The 23573-nt window shown below is 41.6% G+C and overlaps 2 protein-coding genes across 3 annotated transcripts in view; one reads left to right on the forward strand and one right to left on the reverse strand.

Moving 5' to 3' along the window:
- The window catches only part of ehd4 (EH-domain containing 4), a 39860-nt gene extending 29911 nt beyond the window's left edge, over positions 1–9949 (reverse strand). The window contains exons 1-2 of the mRNA XM_019263220.2: positions 9410–9949; positions 4202–4378 (exon numbers count right to left, since the gene is read on the reverse strand). Coding sequence (XP_019118765.1) covers positions 4202–4378; positions 9410–9639 — 407 coding nt within the window. The 5' untranslated portion in view covers positions 9640–9949. The remainder of the gene's footprint in view (positions 1–4201; positions 4379–9409) is intronic.
- Positions 9950–12018: 2069 nt separating this feature from the next.
- On the forward strand, positions 12019–22938 carry g2e3 (G2/M-phase specific E3 ubiquitin protein ligase). 2 transcript variants are annotated; one of them, XM_019263202.2, is made up of 18 exons: positions 12019–12176; positions 15436–15510; positions 15728–15825; positions 16247–16348; positions 16518–16642; positions 16963–17131; positions 17324–17430; positions 17638–17754; positions 17966–18090; positions 18182–18269; positions 18344–18514; positions 18610–18764; positions 18902–19086; positions 19178–19350; positions 20236–20275; positions 20362–20533; positions 21075–21373; positions 21582–22938. In XM_019263202.2, exons 2-18 carry the CDS (start codon positions 15453–15455, stop codon positions 21588–21590), a joined length of 2193 nt encoding a protein of 730 aa, XP_019118747.1. In that variant the 5' UTR covers positions 12019–12176; positions 15436–15452; the 3' UTR covers positions 21591–22938. The 2 variants fall into 2 exon arrangements, with proteins under 2 accessions (XP_019118747.1, XP_010739816.1); XM_010741514.3 differs by having other exon boundaries at positions 12020–12176; positions 21075–22938.
- The last annotated feature ends 635 nt before the right edge of the window (positions 22939–23573 follow it).

The raw sequence follows: 23573 nt of genomic DNA on the forward strand, positions 1-23573 counted from the left end.
GTCTGAATCCTGCTGTTATTACATCATGTTCCAGTTGTGTTGTGGTGACAGCTCCTTCATACTGAATTATTATCCAGACCTCCCGCTCTGCTCGCTCTATTGTTTCTGTCAGGAAGGATCCAGGTTGTTTAACAGAGGTGAAACTCACTCGTCCGTTGTGTAATAAACGAGAGGGGGGGTCAACAGTGTAAGTTTATCTACAGGATTTACAGACTGTCTGAGAGCCTGAAGCAGGGCTGCTAATGATTTCATTACCAATCCAGTAATCTGTTGATTTCTTTAAATTATGAATCATTTAGTCTTTAAAAAGAGCAATGTTTACACAAATGTGAAGAGCTCACAGCTATGACGTTCTGTCAAAGACGTCTGTGTACAGATCTACAGAAATCAGAATGCCAACCAGCTAGCTGCGGCCTGTACTGCGTTGTAACACCACGTGTGCCTCTAGAGGTGACACTGAGTCACTGCAGCATTCAGTCTGCCAACATGAGGACGAGGCAGAGAGGAGGGACAGCTGCTGCTAGCCCACAGACAGATGCTGAGGCTGGGGGGACTGTAGAGGAGAGACCTGGAGGCAAAGATGTGATGTAAAACTGCAACCAGAGAATGACTGTCATATTCTTTCATATTTTAAGATGAGACAGAGCTTCATTCATTGAGGCAGAAGTTTGATTATCAGAATTGTTGGCGACTATGTTATATGTTTTTATTATTATTCTTATTATTATTCTTGTTGTTTAGTTGGAGCCTGAACCAAATGTTGTAGTAACATCACGACAAAACCGGGACAGAGCCAGACCACATCCTGACTCTAGCTCTGAACTGTGTGTGTGTGTGTGTGTGTGTGTGTGAGACCTCATTGCCACCTTGTAATAAATATCAAAGTTAAATTTAGCTGACAGACTTCAGCAACTTGAGGTGGGAAAAAACAAAACCACCACGGCGACACGTGGTGACGCACGCACACTTCCCCCCTGGAAACAATAACTTATTTTGGTTCCTCCATCACATCGGGAGGAGATGGGATTCCTGGTTAAAGGAATGCCTCGGGTACACACCAACACACACATGAACACACACCCACAGTTCGAGGGTCCATTTCCTCACTGCTGCTCTTAGAAATATTTCTGGACAAAGGAAATACGTTAAGACCAGAGTGTTTTTAGCTAAATTTAAACCCTCAGTACGAACTGTAAGGAGTCTGACTGCCAACTGTGTCTGTGTTCACATGTCAGTCAGGGGTGAAGGGGTTATTTCCCATGTTGTGAATATTTTGAGGAAAATGGTGACAGGAGTGTGAAGAGCTGCCAGGATGAGTGTGTGTGTGTGTGTGTGTGTGTGTGTGTGTGTGTGTGTGTGTGTGTGTGTGTGTGTGTGTGTGTGTGTGTGTGTGTGTGTGTAGAAATCCATCCAAAAGGGAGCAAGAACATCAGTGTAACCCACTGATTAAACGTTTGGACCTTAAAAGGAGGCGGACAAGAGCCATCCAGACAGCTAAAATCATTAAAAAGCAGATTGTGTCCTGTGATATGATGGACAAAACATGAGTTTGTCATGTAAACATAAAAAAAATCTACATTATTATTTTTTAAAAAACTATCAAATACACACATTGAATTTGTTTCTCAGCAGTTCTTGACCTCTCCAATATGGCAACTTCATACACACAGAGCAGCCAATGACCGTATAAAGAATGGACAGAGCCTGAGTGACCCACGGGTTTCTGAAGCGCTGTTTTAAAGCGCAAAATCTGTAGCGCTGGATGCCACTGCCTGTTCCGCCTTGTGGCTCATCTAAAAATCAGCAAAGACATGGATCATTGGCAGACCTAAGACGGGCTGAATGACACCTGGATGCTCTGAAAAGCCATCTGTGACGGCTCAGTACAGTTGTCATGAACGGAGTACAGTTTTCATGAAAGGGAAAATTAGCTATAGAGACCAAAACCGTTTTTTGTACCAGGCTGTAAACATGTTTATTTCTGCTGTGAAACATGGGGACTTATGGAGACTGACTCACTTCTGGAGCCAGCCTCAAGTGGCCATCTCTTTGGATGTCACCAGACTGTCTACAACAGACCAGAACCAACTTGTTTTGAGATGAGCAGTGAGCCGGGTCAGACCGGCCATTTCAGGAAGAGTCAGCAGTCGGCGTAGGTCAGTAAGCTTCAGTAAGGCGAAGAAGAGAAAGAAGAGAGAGAGACGAGTCCAAATTTAAAACAAGAAAAAGTGATTTCATTCTAATAATTGATGAACAAAACTTTGGTCAAAATATTATATACTTCCAGACTTGATGTTTTAATATAGCTACAATAAAACAAACAAACCTTTTATCGTTAAATGTGACTCATAGATGATACATCCCTAGTTTCAGGTGATGGATTATAAGAAATTATATTTAAACCTGACCCATTGCATTGTGGGTGTTGCTGTGTTTAAACTGGAGCGTTGTTCTTGTGTGAGGAAACATAAAGCTCTGCAGCTCCATAATCATTCATCATAACAGCAGAAACTAAGAAAACATGACTGGGATTAAATATAAGGAGTCCAGGTCATACAGGGCTGGGTGGAGCTCTGGTCTTAAATGTCACATCAGTCTGCAGCTTCGTATTTATGTAAATTCTCCGCTGGGTTCTGTATCAATAAAAGACAACCAGCTGTCTGCTTCAGAACCAAAACCGTCAGGATCCCAGCTGGAGGCTCTGGTGGAGGAGGATCAGTTTTCTGATATCATTCAGAGGTGATTTCACAAGTTGCTCGATGAAGGATGAGATGAAGCTTAATGATTAGTGATGAAGATGATAAATGATCCTCGCGACGCCAAGCAACATTTTTATCTTACGGTCCAGCTGAGCAGGACTCATTTAGATCCAGATTTAGTGTTTGGAGAGCCGCTGAGTTATTGTTTCGGTCACATTTGAGTTATTTTATTATTGTTAGTTTTAGATTAGTTTTCACCCTGAATTAATTTAATGTGTCTTCTAAAAGTTGTATTCATTGTCTGAGTTCAGCAGCTAAAACATCAGATAATATTCCTTCAGAGATGATCTGGTACGTGTTGATTTTACTTTTTGAACTGATGATGTTAACAGACCTCACAGCCAATCAGGAGCACAGTGTGTGTTCTGTTGGCAGGTCAGTGACAAAGACGCCAACTTTGTTTTAAAACTTTATACTTTTCAATATTTGATCAATTGTAAATGATGATTCTGACATGAAAATTTTGTAAGTTGCCTTTTTGTTATAAATACAGTCAGTACTCACAAAACTTCCAGGTCATTCACACCAGGGCATTTGTTGTTTGCATTTGTTACCTTGCCAAAGAGAGAAAATCCAGAGCTGAAGTTTTAGATTTTACCAGATCAAGATGCAACTAAGAGGGAGAACATGGCGGCTGCAAATCATCTGGCGGTGTTCGGCTGAAGCATGTTTATGCGTTTGGTTGGCACGCCAGCGTTAAGGTCATTATTAGATTGTTTCAGGAGTGCCAATTAATGTTAATAATCTTTCTAAATTCAGTGTTCTAATTTAAATTACACTAATCTACCATGTTTAGCCTAACTGGGGACTTTTTTTCCTCTCAACATACAGCTACAATCAGCACGCGCACATAACGTTAACGTTAGCTTCCTACAAGAATGTACTGCTTTAGCTCCCCAGCTCACTACCATGGTTTAGACTATTAGTCTAAACGAAGCATCTTTTCTCACAACATACAGCTAACAACATAAATATGGTAATGTTAGCTTCCTAGCTCCCTCCAGTTAAAAATGCATTGCTTTAGCTCCCCTGTTTGTTACGATACTTTAAACTTTCATAACGTAGGTTTAAAAAGCAATGACATAAGTCCTCAGGACTACACTGCTGCAGCTAGAAGAACAGGTTGCACCACAAGAGGTAACGTGAGCGGGACTTGTAGCAACATGTGACGTTAGCACTGCTAATGTGTGTAAGAATGCAGTGTATTGAATGGATTCTTTTCTTGTTGCCAAACACTGTAAACCATTCATGATAGTTTTCTTTTTTCACTTTGTTTTGTTATGAAAACAAAAGATTGTCAGTAAATTTTAACGTGTCAGTGTCAGGTTAGTGAATTCTGATAATTATAATGAGTACAGTTTCCTCCATAATATGATGAAATATATCATTTATTAAAGTTTAAAATGCATATACATGAGATGAGACTATGTGTGTGTGTTTACCTGTTGAGGAAGGAGTTTCCGAACGCGTTGAGCTTCCTGAAGGGTTTCTTGGGGTCGACTACCAGGGCATTACCGGGGACGACACCTTCGTTCTCGCCGTACATCACGGCGATGAAGCCGTCGGTGGTCGGCTCAGGGCCAATCCGCATCCCTGGAAAATCCTGCTCCAACAGGTACCTGTGACAAGACAGAGAGAGAGACAGAGAGGTCAGCCCATCTCACACAACATTACCCCCCATCCTCCCTGACAGGAAGACGTCTCACACAGAATTTGAGGCTTTCTGTCGCCTCATCCTTTCATCTCCACGTCGACCTCTCACTCGGTTTTCCTCGTTAAAGAAAAGTGAGAAAGGAAGGAAGAGATGGAAGATGGCTGCTGCGAGCCTCTGTCCTCGCACTTCCTGTTGTCGCAGCCAAACCGACCGACGTAGGCATCAAAGAGAGGAGCTGGAAAACTACTAGAGTCTGTTATTATTAACTCCTCCGACAAGGACAGCAATAGATCTGTTTATGTCCTGAGGTATACATATACTTGTGTTACTGTAGTCTGATTTTTTTTAGCACTTTCTAAATAAAAAGGAAGTCCACGTTTATCTGACTGTTTGTATCAACAGATGGAAAATGCATTATGTGAAGTAACACGGAGAGAACGTGCTTCATGAGATCATGAGATCAGTGAAGATTCACGCCTCTAATATCTGCTGGATGACAGAAACCTGCTGCAGACTTCCGGACGAGCACTATCAGAGGCTGAATTACAACTGGGCAAACTGGGTCCCAGATTAAGAGTACAGCAGATACTTTGCGGTAATCCCACAACTCAATTTTACCCCTTTGTGGGCCCTGATGCCACCTTTGATAATACCTGGAAACTTTATTGACAAAGCTGCTATCTGACAGAAGATTGCACAGCAAAATACACGAATAAATACAAATCAGCCGATGTTCATCAGAGCGTAGAAAACCGATACATGGTGCACATGTTATTTGTTTACTAACAGATCTCAGCCTCTCCGATGGCAACCATGCAGACGCAGATCGGCGACATGAAGCATGCTCCTTAGACTGCATAAAGTTCATGGACTAACTGTCTTCATGTGTGGACCAATCAGAGACCACGGTGTGACCTGTTTGTGGTCCTCCAGCCGTTCATTGGAGCACCGTTAGCTCTGTGCTGGTTTCACTTCACCTCCATCAAAGAAGAAGAAGAAAGAAATATGTCAACTCTGCAATTTACTGGCAACCTGTTGCCATGATTCATAGCATTCTTTTCAGTTCCCATGATTCATAGCATTCCTCGGGGCAGGGTGGGGCTTCAGTAGTGGAACACACACACACACAAACAAACACACACAAACTGTTGCAGCAGCAGCAACAATTACTCTGCAGCTTGTGTTGGATGTAAACTGGTTGCAGGTCAGTTCTGCTGGACTGTTTTGCTGCCAAAACGTGTGACTGTATATCTGTACACACACACACACACTTTCTTTCTGCAGACATGAGATAAGCTGGATGAACTGTTGCGGTGGTGTGATGACCTCAGCTCTCAGTCAGTCTGACCACTTGTTTTCTCTCCTTCCAGGCCACCACAGAATTCAGGTCCGGATTTAAAAAGACACGAAGCTTGCTGGAGATCAATAATCAATCGCGGTCAGCACGTGATTATTCAGCAGAGCCTCCTAGTCTAACCTCCTTAGTCTTTCAGGCCGAGGTGCCTGTTACATTAAACTTCAGGCTTCATTCAGGCGTAGCACAAGCAGCCTAATGGGAATAGAACAGTTCAGAGACATTATGATTTAGATGAAGTAACGCTCTGCAGTAGACCTGGTTCAGCTGCAATAACCACAGATTCTGACGTAGCTCAGAGCTGTGACTGACTCTGTGCAGGTCACAGCTCGTCTGTGCTGTCAGAGATCCAGGTGAAAACTCACTGCAGCTCTTCTTCAGAGTCAAATGAAAACTCTTGACATGCAGCTCAGAGACCTGACACACTGAAAACAACGCCTGAGGTCGACCATCACCTGTAGTTTGATGGTCGTGAGCTTTTTTCAGACAACCAAGCATGTCAAAACAAAGGCAGTGTAAGAGGGCTGCTCTTATAAACAAATGAAAAACTGAACTACAAGCCTGCTTCATTCTTTTGTTCTCAGCCAACTTTACCACAAGGCTTGATTTGTTTATTTAACCTCTTACATGAAATGTTTCTGAGAAACAGAGCTTAAAAATAGGACGATTTTGAAATGCAGTCATGCAGGTTATAACCCTGTGTCAACAGAGGCCAAAACTACACCTAGAGCTCTCCAGTCATTCGCTGACAAAAGTTTCACATCACCTGTCCAGGGCTCTAAAGAGAGAATATCTAAAAAATATTCAGTTTACAATGATATAAAACGCACGTTAGAGAAGCTGGAACCACAGACTGGTTGCATATTAAATCACTCCATCAATCAATACATTTTCTCTTCAAGTCACAGAGGAACAGAACCATACACAAGGAGAGAGCACACACTGCTAGGACATATCATGTTTCATCTTCTGCTCATCATCAGCTGAAGCTTCCAGAGTTAATAAGGACCAAATGACCCTCAGCACCAAAACAGGACGCGATGTCATCACAGGTCTAATTTAAGTAATCAGGAAATATTGATTGAGCTGACCATTAACAGGCCCGATGAGAGTGATGCTGTAGTGTGCAGTCTGGTAGTGAACCAAACAAAGGGCATTCAGACTGTGTGTCTGTGTCTGTGTCTGTGTGTGTCTGTGTGTGTGTGTGTGTGTGTGTGTGTGTGTGTGTGTGTGTGTGTGTGTGTGTGTGTGTGTGTGTGTGTGTGTGTGGGCATGGGTGGGTTGATCAGCTCTTTAACTCATGACAACGCTCCAGCGTTCAAGACTGGTCATGAGTTCTACATGCAACTTTTTTGAATAAAAGTGTTTTTTTTAATTGTTTAGTCTGAAAACTGGTTTCATTCATTCATTCATTCATTCATTCACCGAGGCTCTCTGCAGTTTGCACGAAGACAAACTCAAATGCTCCTGTTTGAACAGCCAGTCTGTCTCGTCTGAAGACGAAAGATTCAAACCCATGGATGAAGCTGCACATACCTCAATAACAAACAACAAGAATCTCTGAAAAGCAAGTTTTGAAAAGCTACATTTTCATACGACTTCTGATAGTAGCTGTCTAACCAAAAGATATTCAGTGTGTGATACACCAGCCTCCAAGATCTTTAAAAAAATGACAAGTCATGAGTTTTTAACTGGTTTGTTTGGAAAACTGGCTGACTTGTATGCATGACACAATAATAAAAATGTCATTCATTCACTAAAAGTGACTAAGAGTTTTGTTTACTTCAATGTTAAAGGTCCAGTGTGTAACGTTTAATGGTATCTGTTGACAGAAATGGAATATAATATTCATAACTATGTTCCATTAGTGTATAATCATCTGAAAATAAGAATTTAATTAGAATCTAGAGAGAGAGCAGGTCCTCTTCTGGAGCTCTTCTGGAGCCCGCCATGTTGAATCACTTTGTTTCTACAGCAGCCCAGAAGAAAAACACTGGCTCTACATAGGACCCCAGTTTCACAGCCACTGTAGTTTCTCCTTCATACTTGAACCAAGAAGGAGAAGTGAGGGGTTTTCAGTCGGTTGCAATCTGAAACCACTAGATGCCACTAAATTCTACAAATGCCGGACCTTTAACTAAATATTGTAGGCACTGAAACAAACAACGACAAACATACAAACACAGTTGACTCATTAAGACAGTTTTCCTCCAGCCATAATAACAATAAATGGTTTTATAGACTTGATAAGGTCAAATATTTGACAGGATCTCATGCTGACATCACATCAGTGGACTGGCACTTGATTTCCTGAGCTCATAGTAACAGGGAACAAACGCCTGCCTCCAAAGCACTGAGCACATGACCTCAGTGTGTGTGACGTTCACAAGCTTCCATGTCACATGAAGCTCTGCTCTTTAAAACATCTCACTGTTCTACATCAGTCCTTCTTGTCTTCAGACTAGACTCAACAACAACAACAAAAATAAAGAAAAACGCAGGAAATATCACGACTGTCTGTCGCAGCTGCAGAATAAAGCGACAGAGCTTATAAATACACAGAACAATGGCAGATCAGTTACAATCCAAAGAAACAGAGAAAATCTTATGACGCTTTCATGTGGAGGACTCTCTCATCCCATGACCTGCCGCTGCCATGTTTAAAAGGACTGCAGTACCCATGAGCCTCAGCTGGTGCTAACACGAGTGCAGTAGATGCCAACTCCTGCATCGAAGGCTGTAAAAACTCAACACACTGGGACAAACTGGTTACCAGATCAAATATGAGTGAGTCACTCCAGAGTGACCGAAATGTTGCTGATCTAACAAGGAGCAAGTAAGTAAAAACCCAGTGTGTCCTGGGAAAAGTACACCGAGCTGGAGTGGATTTGTTTGAGCATGTGTGTACAAAAACATTTACAGTTAATTCATTAATGGTTACTGTAATCTCAAACTGGCTTTACCGGCACAGACAGGTCAGTTCTGTCTGTAATACCTCTAAACTAGATAACACTAAACAATAAACTCAGTGTTTCTTTCAGCTTACCAAGGTTAAATAATGTCAACAGCCTGAAGTGTTACGAATGCCAAACTCCATTAAAAAGTCATCAAATTCACATTTTGTTTACTTATTTGTCCATGCTTTGTATATTATATCCTAAATTAAGATGTTCTGTAGTCACTATGACCTCATTCTCCCTTCGGCATGACCCTGAGCAACCAAACACCTTGTTTTTTTTTACCATAATTGAAGGTTTTAGGTTTAGCTGCTTCCATTGCCACATTTCACTGAACAGCACAGATGAGAGCCATAGCAAGCACTGAGAGCAAAATCACAAACTGATACAGATCATAACACACAGATCAGCTGTGGTGGATTTTATGTTAGCCGATTTAACCATAAAACACCACGCATTCATTTGACATCTTAGTTTAGGCGCTGCCACGTCTGTATCCTGAGCTCTGAGCCTGGGAGTTTAAATAAACAGACTTCCATATGAGGTCTGGTGTTAAAGTGTAAGGGGTGTTAACTGATGTAACAACTGATAAAGGTGGTTTGTCACGTGTGGTGACTATTTTACCACTTTGCAGCTAATATTACACGCAGGGTCAGTGCGCCCACAGTGGGGCTCAGATCAGTACCTGATGAAGGTGGTTTTCCCGGTGGAATACTGGCCGACCAGCAGCACCATGGGCTTGCTCTGGAAGTCGGCGGCCTCAAGGGCCGGGGAGTGGAAGTCATGGAAGAGGTAGGTCTCCTCCAGCGGCAGCAGCTTCTTGGTGTAAAGAGTCTGCAGTCCCTCCGTCACCGTCTGGTACATCTCTCCTTCCTTGTTGCGTCCACCTTGCTCCTGTTTGACCCAGCTGAACATGCTGCTGACCGGCTGAGACTGACGCGCTCAAGTCCAACTTCCCTGTTTCGATATTTCCAAATGTTCCGGCTGACTGTTCGCTCAGTTCGTCCTTCGTGCTGGCCGGAGGAGCGCGCCTCTATGTGTGTGTGTGTGTAAATATATATATATATATATATGTGTGTGTGTGTGTGTGTGTTTGGCACCTGTGAGTCTCTGCACCTCTTAACACACTGCCTCCACTGTGTGAGACTGTGTGTGTGTTTATGGTGATGTGACCGCTGCTGGTGCGCCTACCTGGGGGCGCCGCCCTTCCCCCTGTGACGCAGCATGTCACACACACACACACACACACACACACACACACACACACACTTGTCTATTATTAGAAATTAGAGTCTCTGAATGTTTCATTATTTGGTATTTTCTACATGAACTTCTGAATAAACTTTGTTTTAAAGAGGTGAGCATGTGACTAATACCTCAGAAAAAGCCTCTATGTGAGATGAACATTTAAAATAACAGATATTTTTTTTCACTTCATTGCATATTCTTTTATTTTGAAATCCATCCACCATGGAAACCATAAGATGCAGTTGAAAGCCACAAGAAAGGCCACTAAGTGAACATTATTTAAATTGTCATGTGCATAATCCTGAAGCAGCTCCATTTACTGATGAAGAAATAAAAAGCTTGTAAGCGGACCATTAGTTGATGCTCATTATTTCTAAATGGTTTGTAATTTTTTTTATTATTGAGATTTTAGACAACCAAAAAGTTAATAACTGATAATGAAGTGCTAACCTAAAGTGAAGCCAACGCTGAAGTGTCAAAAACTGCAGTTCCTCAAACGTCCACTTGAGGCTGGCTCCAGAAGTGAGTCAGTCTCCATAAGTCCCCATGTTCAAATGTCCAACTTCACAGCAGAAATAAATCTAGTTTCAGAAATCAGTAAGGCAGGGTTGCCAAGATGGAGACGAACAGAATCACCACACTGAGCTTCACAACAGCTCCTCAGAAATCTGTGGGTGACATCATGGAGACTACATCCAGGTTTTTACAGTCTATACTTATAAACAGGAAAGTAGATTCATAGGAAATCTCTGTTTCTCTGTGGTTTGTTTTCTTATATAATTAAATGTGTGAGTGTAGCTGCAGGTCATTCAGAGCTCTCTGTATCCTGTAGCGCCCCCTGTTGAATAAATACCAACATTACACCAGGCATATTGGCTCTATACTGACTGAATAGTATTTCACTTGTTTCAAGTTAAACTTGTCAAGAACTGAAGACAAACTGGTGCCAAAACGCCACTGAAAAATGGCCTTATTTAAGGCTCCCGTGGTATTTTGCAACTCTTCTCATGTTATTGTAGAGAAAGACACAAGAACTTGTTCCATCAAGCAGCAACATGTCTTTACAACATTCCAAGAGGCTCTGGTAGGGGGTAACAACCCTAATAATAATAATAATAACCAAATAATACTTGTGCCTATTTTAAAAATGCAGATCTAACTGATTCATTTCATATCAGCTGAATTTACCATAGGACTGCATACACTTTCCTGACATCTTATTAGTAAGGTCTTCCTCTGGTGTATCCTTGTTGCTGAGCAAGAGAGGTAAAAAGATTTTCATACAAAGTCTGACATTCATGCAAAGAATGTGTAGGAGCGTTCACTGCTTCCAAGTCTGATAAATGGTGGTTTTCCCTGCGTGTGGTGTAATTCACATAGATCTCTAAGCCACACTGCACTTTAACAATCACTGTACAGTCTCTCAAAGACTACATTCTTTAAAAGGTTTTAGATTTACATATTGCATAGTTCACTGTTACTGTTTTTTTTTTACTGTTACTGGTTTTATTTAACTATTATTTATACGTGTATATAGTGTGTATATAGTGTTAAAATAGGATATGGTATAGGTGTATATATAAGTTTTGTTTTCTTGCTATCATTCACTATCTCACTTACCGTTTGAGAGTTGCTGTAACAAAAACAATTTCCCTGCGGGGATTAATAAAGTATTTCTGATTCTGATTCTGATTCTGAAGCCTATTTGCAGGGGTCTGTTGACAACAGACAAAAGGATAGTGTGATGTTTAAAGATGTAAAGTCCAACAAAATATTCTCCTCTTTTATCCAGAGAAACATTTTGGTATTGGACTGATCCATTACTGCATACAAGGACCATGACAAGAGACAGAGGTCCAACCCATTAGTGGGTTCATCCACTGCTAAAAGTGGGGCACATTTTAATACCACTGGATCTGCAAAGTAACTAATGTTATCAGATATGTATATAATAAAAAAAAATATATATATATATAATTGAGACCTTCGGGTGAGTCAGCAGCTGTCCAGAGGGGGCGCTGCAGCTACACGCAGACCTGAAGACGCAGAGGAGGACGAGGCGGAAGCGGAAATGAGGCGTTTTTGTTTTGTTAGAGGGAAATTTAAAAGTGGACGTCGTTGATCACAAACAAACACAAAGTGAATAAATCCTGCAGAAACAAACAACATGCCCGCAGTCTGACAGCCTCCGCCCTGAATGTGAAGTAGGTCTTTCTGTTTTTACTTTCCTCACAAATGTTTTGTCAGTTTAAAGTTTGAAGGGAAAATCCGCCTGTGTGTTTCTAACGTTTGAGTTGCATCAGCATTGGAAAATATATATCATGTTACGTTTATCCGCAAACTTTATGTTTCATACGTTCTGTTTTTATACATCGTGTTGTTTTCTATTATCCAGCTACATGTTCAACATGTGTTTTGTGCACATATTTGACGTTTTTGTCGTCACGTCACTCACGTTCATTCACAAAACAAGTCTGCTCAACATAAAATGAATTAGTTAGTATGATGTCGCAGCCTTTTTTATATTTTTAGGAATTATATTAATGCAGTACTGTCAGTACTGTTTTTGTTTTTTTAAGTAAAATGTCAAAAATCATCTTGTTCCAGCCTCTCAGCTGTCAACATGAATATTCATTCATTTGAGTATATCTTGTTTTGTCTGTTTATATCACTGCAAACTAAATCTTTATGGATTTTGGACATTTAAACATAATTTCTGACGTTTTATACATCAATCAATTATTTATTTACAGATACACCAATAGTTAAAATATGTTCTTCACTGAGGGATTTAAACTTTCTAACTTGAGATTGTGTTAGGTACAAATCTCATATTTATTTTTATTGTTTACATATTTGGTTCCTGTCTTTCTTTTACAACCATTTATTCTTTGTTTTTGTTCATGATACGGGAATTAAAACTATCATATTTGTATATGATTGTTGAAATGATTTTGCTTGTGACTTAATCTACACCAGTTCTTAGCAAATACTAGTTAATTGAGGCTATATGACTTTAGTGTAAAGTACTTACTATTTTTATGATTTACATTGCAGATTCTCACTGAAGACATCAAAGCGATGAATGAACACATATGGAATTATGTAGTGAACAAAAAAGTGTGAAATTACTCAAAACAAATTTTATATTTTAGATTACTCAAAATAGCCACCCTTTGCCTTGATTACTGCTTGGCACACTCTTGGCATTCTCGCGATGAGCTTCATGAGGTAATCACCTGAAATGGTTTTCCAACAGTCTTGAAGGAGTTCCCAGAGATATTGAGCACTTGTTGGCCTTTCTGCCTTCACTCTGCGGTCCATCTCATCCCAAACCATCTCGATTGGGTTTAGGTCAAATTACTGGAGGCCAGGTCATCTGGAGCAGCACTACATCACTCTCCTTCTTGGTCAAATAGCCCTTACGCAGCCTGGAGGTGTGTTTGGGGTCATTGTCCTGTTGAAAAATAAATGATGGTCCAACTGAATGCAGACGGGATGGCATGTCGCTGCAGGATGCTGTGGTAGCCATGCTGGTTCAGTGTGCCTTCAATTTGGAATAAATCCCCAACAATGTCACCAGCAAAGCACCCCCACACCATCACGCCCCCACCTCCATGCTTCACGGTGGAAACCATGCATGTAGAGAGCATCCGTTCACCTTTTCTGCGTCGCACAAAGACACGGTGGGTGGAACCAAAGATCTCAAATTTGGACTCATCAGACCAAAGCAGATTTCCACTGGTCTAATGTCCATTCCTTGTGCTTCTTGGCCCAAACAAATCTCTTTTGCTTGTTACATTTCCTTAGCAGTGGTTTCTTAGCAGCTATTTGACCATAAACGCCTGATTCGCACAGTCTCCTTTGAACAGTTGATGTAGTGATGTGTCTGCTACTAGAACTCTGGGTGGCATTTCTCTGGGCTCTAATCTGAGGTGCATTTAACTTGCAACATCTGAGGCTGGTGACTCGGATAAACTTATCCTCAGCAGCAGAGGTGACTCTTGGTCTTCCTTTCCTGGGGTGGTCCTCATGTGAGCCAGTTTCGTTGTAGCGCTTGATGGTTTTTGCGACTGCACTTGGGGACACATTCAAAGTGTTTGCAATTTTGTGGACTGACTGGCCTTCAGTTCTTAAAGTAATGATGAACTGTTGTTTCTCTTTACTTAGCTGATTGGGTCTTGCCATAATATGAATTTTAACAGTTGTCAAATAGAGCTGTCAGCTGTGTAGCAACCTGACTTCTGCACAACACACCTGATGATCTTAACCCCATTAAGAAGGCAAGATATTCCACAAATTAACCCTGACAAGGCATACCTCATGAAGCCTATGAAGAGAAGGCCAAGTGTTTGCAGTGCTGTCAACAAAGCAAAGGGTGGCTATTTTGAGTAATCTAAAATATAAAACATGTTTTGAGTAATTTCACACTTTTTTGTTCACTACATAATTCCATATGTGTTCATTCATAGCTTTTATGTCTTCAGTGAGAATCTGCAATGTAAATAGTCATGAAAATAAAGAAAAACCATTAAATGAGAAGGTGTGTCCAAACTTTTGACTGGTAGTGTATAAAAGCACTATGCACCTGTATCTTGTATATATGTGCTTACACTGCTTACACAGTGTGATATATTTAAATGTCCAGTGTCTGGGATTCAATGGCATCTAGCAGTTGCTGACTGCAACCTCCTCACCTTACCTTCTGCTTCCTAGCATAAAGGAGAAACTAGGGTGGCACAAAAAACATGAAAGGCCTGATTTAGAGCTGTAGAAACATGGCGCTTCAACATGGACTCTGTCACTGTAGATATAAAAGTCTCATTCTGAGGTAACAAAAACATAACGATTCTTATTTTCAGGTGATTATACACTAATGAAAACAGAGTTATGAGATTATATTCTAATAATAAATCTGTCACACTGGACCTTTTTTAAATGGTTTACACTGTTTTTTTCTGAGATTTCTTTCAAAAACATTGAATGTGTTGGAAAATAGTTGCTGAAAACACGTGAACAGACTTTGAACGATATATTACTGAAATGTGGAGTTAGAGGTTCGCACAGTTTTTCACCAGTTTTCAGTCCAGGATTTTGTGGGTGGTCCTTAAAGGGTGGCTCAATGCCATGCTGAGGTACCCTGAGCATACCCCAGCAGCTTTAGCAGAAAGATAGAGATTATTTAATCTCGCTCAGGGTGTCAAAATTAGTCATCTGACACGTTTCAGTCGCTTCAAAATGCTGCTTGACTGCTCCCACAAGTGGGTGTGGCTTCAGTCATTTTTCAGTCTGACATTTTTATTGGGTTCTTGGTTAGAATTTAAAATAAACTTTGAGTTTCTTGTGATTGAGCTGCAGCTGGACCCAGCAGGGTTTCTTAACTTTTTTTTTTTTGGGGTGCTGAAGCTATTTGGTGAAAGCTCAGCTCAGGTCATATAACCTCTGACCCCTTTGTTCCTGCAGGGTCACTTTTAACCAACATGAAGAAGAAGGCGAGGAGGTCGCTAGTCGCAGACAGTGGTGGCAACAAGGAGCAGTGTGAGTGATCCTTCATCTGACTGCTGCCACATTATCAATATAATCAACATGTTTCTGTCACCACTGAAGTTTTCTTCACAGCCAGAAGCTCCAGAAAGAAAACCTGGTTTCTAAAAATACAGCTGGGACAAGTTTTTCTAAAATAATAAATGTGTGTGTTGATAGATGTGATAGATTGTGAGTTCCTGTATGTGTGTGTTTGTTTGTACGTGTCCAGGCTGTGTTCTCTGCAGACTCAGTGATGATGATCCGGCCATGTTTGGGGAAAAAGTCACACTCAAAGAGCACAAACTCTCCGTCCATTATTTCTGCTTGGTAAGTCTGTGTGCATGTGTCTATTGTTGTAGTTCTATACTTTTATATAAATGATCAATTGTGGAATTATATTTAGTCCTTTAGTACATACTGTGGATTTTAAAAGTTCTCCCATCAGTGAATCAGCATCATTTTTCACTGACTAATGTCAGAAATCAAAATGTAATATTTAACTATTATTTCCATAAACAGTGGAGTACCTTTTAAGTATCTTAAATCAGATCATCTCTGTTAGATTACTGTATTTTTTTCTTCATTGGTTACCCAGTCAGTTTTACAGTTGATTTTTAAGATTTTAAAGTTTTGCTCACAGATTTGAGAATTAATTGCGGCTCCTCCTATGAGTCTTAAGTCCTGGTTCAGGAGTAAAGGAGACCTGGTTTAAAGGTCAGAACATCTGACTCAGCTGTTTGGGTTTCAGCTGACGTCTTGTGGAGTCTACCAGCGAGGAGAGGAGGGTGAGGGAGTCTTTGGTTTCCTGGTGGACGACATCAAACAGGAGATCCGCCGATCCAGTCGACTGGTGAGAGATTTTTGATAAAAGACACAAACGAGGCTGAAGAAAGTGGAGAAACCCAGAAAACACAACACAAACAGACGAGAGGCACAATTCCTATGATTGTGTTTACTGTGTACTATGTCTTAACTGTGTGTGTACCAGGTATTTATTGTGTATTTACTGTGTGTTTTAGACGTGTTGTTGCTGTAAGAAGAAGGGAGCGTGTGTCGGCTGTAACGTCAGAAGCTGCAGGAAGACGATCCACTTCCCCTGCGGGAGGAAACAGCAGTTCATCTCCCAGTTTACTGGACTCTTCCCGTGAGTTCAGACCATACATTCAACACTTTTATCTCATCAGTCATGTATTCTCAGCATCTCAAATATGTCCTGGTTTCTTTGTTGTGGACAAAACATTCGAGTACGTGACCTTGGAAACATTTTATGAACCAAACCATTAATCGATTGTTTGAGAAAATGACACATAACACATCTTGCAAAAAGACGGTGCTGATGTGTGAACATCATTTTTCACTTACATCAAAATGTAAGTTATAAACCACAGATGATGAGAAGTGATTAAACATTTGGCGCGTAGGTCGACCCTGCAGTAGTTCTTAACGCGCTGTCTTTGTGTCCAGGTCGTTCTGTCCGGATCACAGTCCCACTCAGTCTCTGTGTGTGGCTTCAGACCTCAGTCTGCCTCAGACCTGCTCCATCTGTCTGGACTCAATCGAGCCCATCCTCTGCTACTCCATCCTCAAATGTCCCTCCTGCCACACCAGCTGGTTCCACAGGGACTGTGTGCAGGTAGTGTGTCTGATTTTATTCAGTCATTTGATATGTTACATATGATACATTAAAGGATGTGATTGTCCAAAAATCCAATGATCTGAATTTTAACTTTCAAACATGTTTACTTAAAAAGGAGATGTATTTTCTAGTGAGTTTGCAGGTGCATTGTGCTGCACCACACTTTATTTTTTGTTGTTTGTGTGTCAGCGTCAGGCCCACAGCGCCGGCCTCTTCTTCTTCAGATGTACTCTCTGTAACAACAAGGAGAGCTTCCAGGAGGAGATGCTCAGGATGGGAATTTACATCCCAGAGAGGTAACATGAACATTGGTGTGTGTGAGCGGGCTTTAAGGATGCATTCACAGCCAGTGTGTTCACATAACATGTGAAGTCACTGTTTCACTGTTTCATACAATGACTTTGATCACAACAACACAGCACGTCTAAATGACCACAGAAGGGATTGTGGGTAGAAGGAAACAAAACAAACAATTCTAATTCACTGTATCTTCCTTTCTGCAGAGATGCTTCATGGGAGTTAGAGGCAAACGCATATTCAGAGCTGCTGGAGGTTTATCAGCGCTGCGACGCTTTCACCTGCCTCTGCAACAATGGGCGCACACACTCTGCTAAGAGCGGGTATCCTCTAAATAACACAACATGACACATGTCCAACACTAACCCCCATCTAGAGGCTGGACACCTCAGTCCACACCCAACAGTCACAGTGTTAAGGTTGTACTGTGGGTAATGTAGTCAAGTGCCACTGAGTAAAGTAGCACACACAACAACAATGATGCATGGACCTCCTGTTTTGCTCCCTTGACCATGTTGCTGTTGTTTGTTTCAGTTGGTTTGAGCTGATTCGCTGCCGGCTGTGTGGATCTGGAGGGACTCACAGGAAGTGTTCCGGGCTGGAGTTGGACACCAACAACTGGGCCTGCAGTGACTGCACACAGGCTACTGACAGGAGAGGTCTGAGTCACTGATAGGTTTAATTACAGTTATTAATAAATAAACTTATTGATGTTGTTTTCATTTTTTTTTGTGTGCTCGTCTTCTCTAGCTTCCCTGGTTGCATCTCCTCAGGGAGGTCAGAGTCTGCTGTCCAAACGCAACATATCCCCCATCCACTCCCCCATCAGCTGTAAGAGGTATGCAGACCTAACACATCTCTCCCCAATCAGCTGTAAGAGGTACACAAACCTAACACACCTCTCTTACTCAGACCTTCAGTATCTGTACGTTCTGGGTCCTCTGAGGAGCTCCTGCAGGCGTTGGCCTCTCAGCTCCGTCCCCTCAGTGTCCAGGTGGAGGTGAGCAAGGGTGCGGCTCTGTCTGCCGGCGTGGCGCTGGTGAGGAGGGCGGACTTCGACCCCACACACACTCTGTCTGTCAGGTGACTGGACAAGAAAACCACCTTTCTGTTTCTTCTTCATCCAGTCACTCAACATGTTCACTCTGTTTGTCTCTTCTCATCAACTCCCCGTCCAGGTTCAAAGAAAAGCGACGGACTTCGTTTCCCAGCAGCCTCCAGGACAGCAACATGGCCAAGCAGTACTTCCTGAAGCTGCTGGTGCAGCAGATCCAGGACTCTGTGGTGTTTGAGGGTCCAGATGGATCTAAAAACCTGGCACTGAACTCCCAGGGTACGAATCATTCTTTTATTCTTTATTTCCACCAAACAGCAAACCTCAACCTGCATAAAGATTATAAAGTAGTGAAGTAAAAAGTACCTGAGACTGTCTCTCCATCCTGACATCCTGTCTTCCGCTTATTGGTCCAGCTCTGCGTGAGGACCTGTACTTTGACGTCGGCTGCCTGCTGGCACTCGCTCTAGTTCACGGCGGTCCTCCTGTTGGCTTCTTCTCTCGCGCTCTCTACCAGTCTCTGTTCAACTACCCACCCAACCAGCCGCTCACCGTCGCTTACATGACCCCCGACACACCCCTTACCCGCCAAGTCAACAGGGTGAGTAAAAAAAAAGATATCGACCATAATCACAACTTCATAGGATTCTTATAGTAGAATGTTGATTGATGATTGACTGACTGATTTTTAGATCACAAAGGCGAAATCTTTAAACGAGCTGAAGAAAGTCATGGCGGCAAATTGGCAGTACCTGGAGCTGGCCGGCTGCAACCGACCAATTAACAGGCTGGAAGAGAGAGAGGCTCTGGTGGAGGATCTGGTCAGCTTCACTCTGATCACCAGGGTGCAGCTTCCACTGCAGAGGTAGAGACGCACAGTTCGGTGTTTTCATTGATGGTTTGTGCAGAGAAATGTGTAGAAAGATGTCTAAAGTATATAGTTATTTATCTTGTTTACACTTTAATTCAACTGAAACAAGCTAAACAACCTCTACCACTCAGATGACAAGCCTCTCTCAGTCTCTCAGTCAGTCCACAATGGCTCTGTTTCATTTAAAGCAACAATTCGTACAAATCAGTGTTTGTTGAGATTTGTCTCCTCCAGTTTCCTTGTGTAATCTCACTGTTGTAAATATGTTCAGCTGTACACATGTATCTGTTCTGATTACATTACTTATGATCAAAAACTAGCAAGTCGACAACTTTGCAAGGTCAACAACAGCAGACATAGCAGCAGCTAATATTACTGACTAGTCCAACAGCAGTGAAAACTTCCTCTTCCAAACGCCTGTGGTACAAACACTAACACTCCCCTGGTGCTCTGAGCTCACAGTCTGGGCAGCCCGGCTAACAAACTGAGCTAACATTAGCTAACAGCAGCTACAGTTGGCAGCAGTTTACTTCACTGTCCATCAGGAAACTCTGTAACTCTGTAGGGAAAAGCAGAAAACATTTTCTCCATAAAATATGATCCAGTTTCACCAAAATCAGTCAAATATTCATGTCAGACCAGTGTTGAAACTACAGCAGCTAAATGCAATTCAGTCATTGTTAAATGTATTAATTATATCTGTGTTGCTCTCTATGGACTTTAGTAGGTCTGGACCTCTTGTGACAGGTAGATCCTGACATAATGAACACCAGCTTACACCTCCAGGGCAACTTCAAACTGTCTCTCCTGTCTTGCGTTCTTGTGGAGTTCATCATTTTTGTGTCGTTTATTGGAATAACTGTACGAATTGTCCTCCAGGTTTCGGGAGGGTCTGCAGACGTTGGGTGTTTTCGATCAGGTGATTTGAATTAGCCTTTTTCTCAGACAGACGAGATTTTTGAAACTGGACGGTTATAACAGCAACATTTCTTTAATCTGATCCAGGTGCAGCTCTTTCCATCGGCGTTCTACAGTGTTTTTTGTAAAGTGGACGTCCGGCTCACAGCTCGGAGTCTCGGTCAGCTGTTCAGCGTCAACCACTCCCAGCAGGAGGACAGACTGAAAAGAGAGATGCCCGTCGTCACCTTCTGGAGGCACTTCCTGCTGGAGTGTGAAGGTTAGAAAACGTTCTGATCAGTTTCTCCGTAACTTGAGCAGTTGGTTCAATGAGACTTTTTGTTCAAAGAGACTTTTGACTGAGGATTTTTTAAATTCTTAATCAGTTTTACTGACTTTGAACATATTTTCTTCACTCAGAAATTTGTAAAAATCTTTACAGTCCTGCTTCTTACAACTTCAACTCCTTTCCTCTTATTTCCTCCTCACCTGTCCTCTCCTTTCTCCTTTTCTCCATTCTGGTCTTATCTCCTCATGTTCCTTCCTCTCATTTCCTTTCCTCTTGTTTCATCCTCCCTTGTTTCCTCTCCTGTTTTGTTTCCACCTCTCCTTGTTTTCTCTTCTCTTTTTTTCCCTCCTCTCTTCTTGTTTCCTCCTCTCCTCCATTCTTTCTTCTCCCATTTCCCCCTCTCCTATCTGATTTCCTGCTCTCCTCGCTTGTTTCCTCGTGTCTAATCCTCCCGTTTCCACCCTCCTCTACTTTCTTGTTTCCTTCTTTCCTCTCCTGTTTCCTCTCCTCCTTTGTCTCCTTCTCTCCTCAGTTGGGAGGAGCTCCATCTCCCTGCAGGACCTTCTTCGTTTCGTCACAGAAGCTGACGAGTTCCCCGCAGCCGGCTTCCTCCCTTCTCCCTCCATTTCCTTCCTCCATCCCGTCATCTCCTCCCCACCAGAAGCTGAGCAGGAGGAGGAGGAGGAGGAGGATGAGGAAGAGGGAGCAGGCAGACCAGGAAGGGAAGTCTGGAGTGACGAGGGGCTCTTCCCACAGAGGGATACCACCTCCAAACATCTCCTCCTGCCCGTCACCTCCTCCTACCAGGCCTTCAAAAGCTCCATGGAGCAGGTTGTCAGCCACCATGTGCACCTCCTCCCCACAGAGCGTTAGAGGAGGAGGAGGAGTCTTCATAAATTAAAGTCTTATTTTTGTTGTTTTAAATATTTTTATGGATAAATGTTTCTATATCAAAGATCCTCCTTTGGTTTTAAAAGCTGAGTGTAGTCCGGTGACAGATTCTACCGCAACACGTTCTGAAGTACTTTTTGTATTCCAGGTGTACTGACGGAGATTTTTCCTGTGCAGTTGAATGTGATGTGACATCTCCATCTTGGATTTCTAAAAGTATTTAGATAAGTCTGCTAGCCTGTCTATATTGAAAGGAGAGCCACATTTCGAAGATGGTTAAAAAAATAAGTAACATGTATAGAACTGGCTAACTAATGAACAATTGAAAAATTTGCTTGCTGGTTAGCTACTGTTTTTCTTACATGAGCTTTCAGATGAAACTGGCTATCTAATGATAGATTAGCTAACTTAAGATGTGAGTACATGTGCGTCACTTTGAACCATCTTCAAAATGTACAGGACAGGAGGAAGTTGACCAAGACTTGTTCTACTGTGATTGGAACGCAGAGCAAAAAGTAAAGTAAGAAGGAAATCATGTTTAAAACTAATTAAAAACAAGACAAGTGTTCAGGCGAATCACCGGTAAACATCCATACCTTCAACTCTGACCATCATACTGACTGTTGTTGGTCGTGGACAGTTCAGGTCGGACTTAATAATGAAGCTAAAATGTAAACAAGTTTTCATATTCAGCCAAAGAAAAGACACAACATTCAGCCTTTTGAAACCTACAAACATATTTTTTTGCTGTTTACTTAAACATCCAGCTCAGATATGATATGATTAAATATCTTATGTTTTCTAGTTTAATAACTATGGTGCTGATTTTATAACTTTGCCTTTAAGAGCTTCTTTTTAAAGCTATGAAATGTCTAAAATTGACAAAACCTACGTTATACACTTACATACACAGCTTCCAACAGTAAAAACAAACAAGAGAAATCATTGGTCGCCTGTCAGTGCCGTCATATCCCTTTTACTGGATTTGACGATCAATCATCAATACATCAAAATGAGGAATGTTATGGAATTTAGGTTATTTAGGTCTATCCTTAGGTTACATGAGGTCACGTGTGGGCCTTGAGGTCCTCGGCAGTATTAGTTGTTTTGCTTTGGTTGGGAACAGTAGGTGTCAGCCGTTGCCGGTCCAGTCTGCATAAACAGACATCTGTGTCTCCAGACTAGAATATGCTGACAATAACACCTCCATGGGTAAAGACATTCTCTTTGACTAATTCTGGGCGTGTAGTATTTGTGGTGTTATCTTGGGGTTTAAAGTCGATCCACCAGGATGAGTTGGACAGAATATGAGACAGACTCAGACACTTCAGATGAACTTTGAGAGTGTCTCTAATTCTCCTTGATCAAGCGTCAATAAATAATACAGCATAAGACGTCAGAGGCTCCTGAACACTTTCTTCCTTCCTGACCTCACCATTGACTTCAGCAATTTCTCCACTGCAAGTAACGTGATTAATCGTAACGTGAATAAAAATTGAATTCCATACCTCGTCCTTGATTATGATTTCTGATTTTCTGAGTAAGTGGTTTTCTAACAAAAATGACCACAACTCCCACGCGGCATCACACTACATCTTATGTTATTGTTTTGACATGAAAGGCCGCCCAGAGCGGCAGAAATGACATACTGTGCATTTAATTCATATTTCTATTGTACATATTTTTCAAAGCTTTTAATGATGCTGCTTTTCTGTGCATGTTTCTATTTTTTTTTTTGACAATTTTCTTTTTTTATTTTGGAGAAAAAGTGTTGAGAACTCTGGTCAGACTCCTCAGAGGAATACCATGTTACATTCTACTTTTGTTTTCTTTCTCTGATAGATTTCCCACCTGATGAAATGTATTGAAATGCTGTCTTCCTTTTTAAAGTCTTAAAATCCCAGAATGGTGAATTCATGGACAGGATCTGTTTTCATTGTTTGATTATCTTAATATCTCTGTCATATCTTTTTTCCCTGACTGTTTGAAGATTTCTTTTTCTTGTTATTTATCTGTGTTGTGTTTCCTTCCTGTCTGTGCTCAGTTTGTAACTATGCTTTTTCTCTTTGTCCATGTGGATTAAAAATGCAGAAACAAACCATTTTGTTTTCCTGATTTCTTAAACTTTGTACAGCTGAAG

Source organism: Larimichthys crocea, chromosome V (genome assembly GCF_000972845.2).
Source record: "Larimichthys crocea isolate SSNF chromosome V, L_crocea_2.0, whole genome shotgun sequence".
NCBI lineage: Eukaryota > Metazoa > Chordata > Actinopteri > Sciaenidae > Larimichthys > Larimichthys crocea.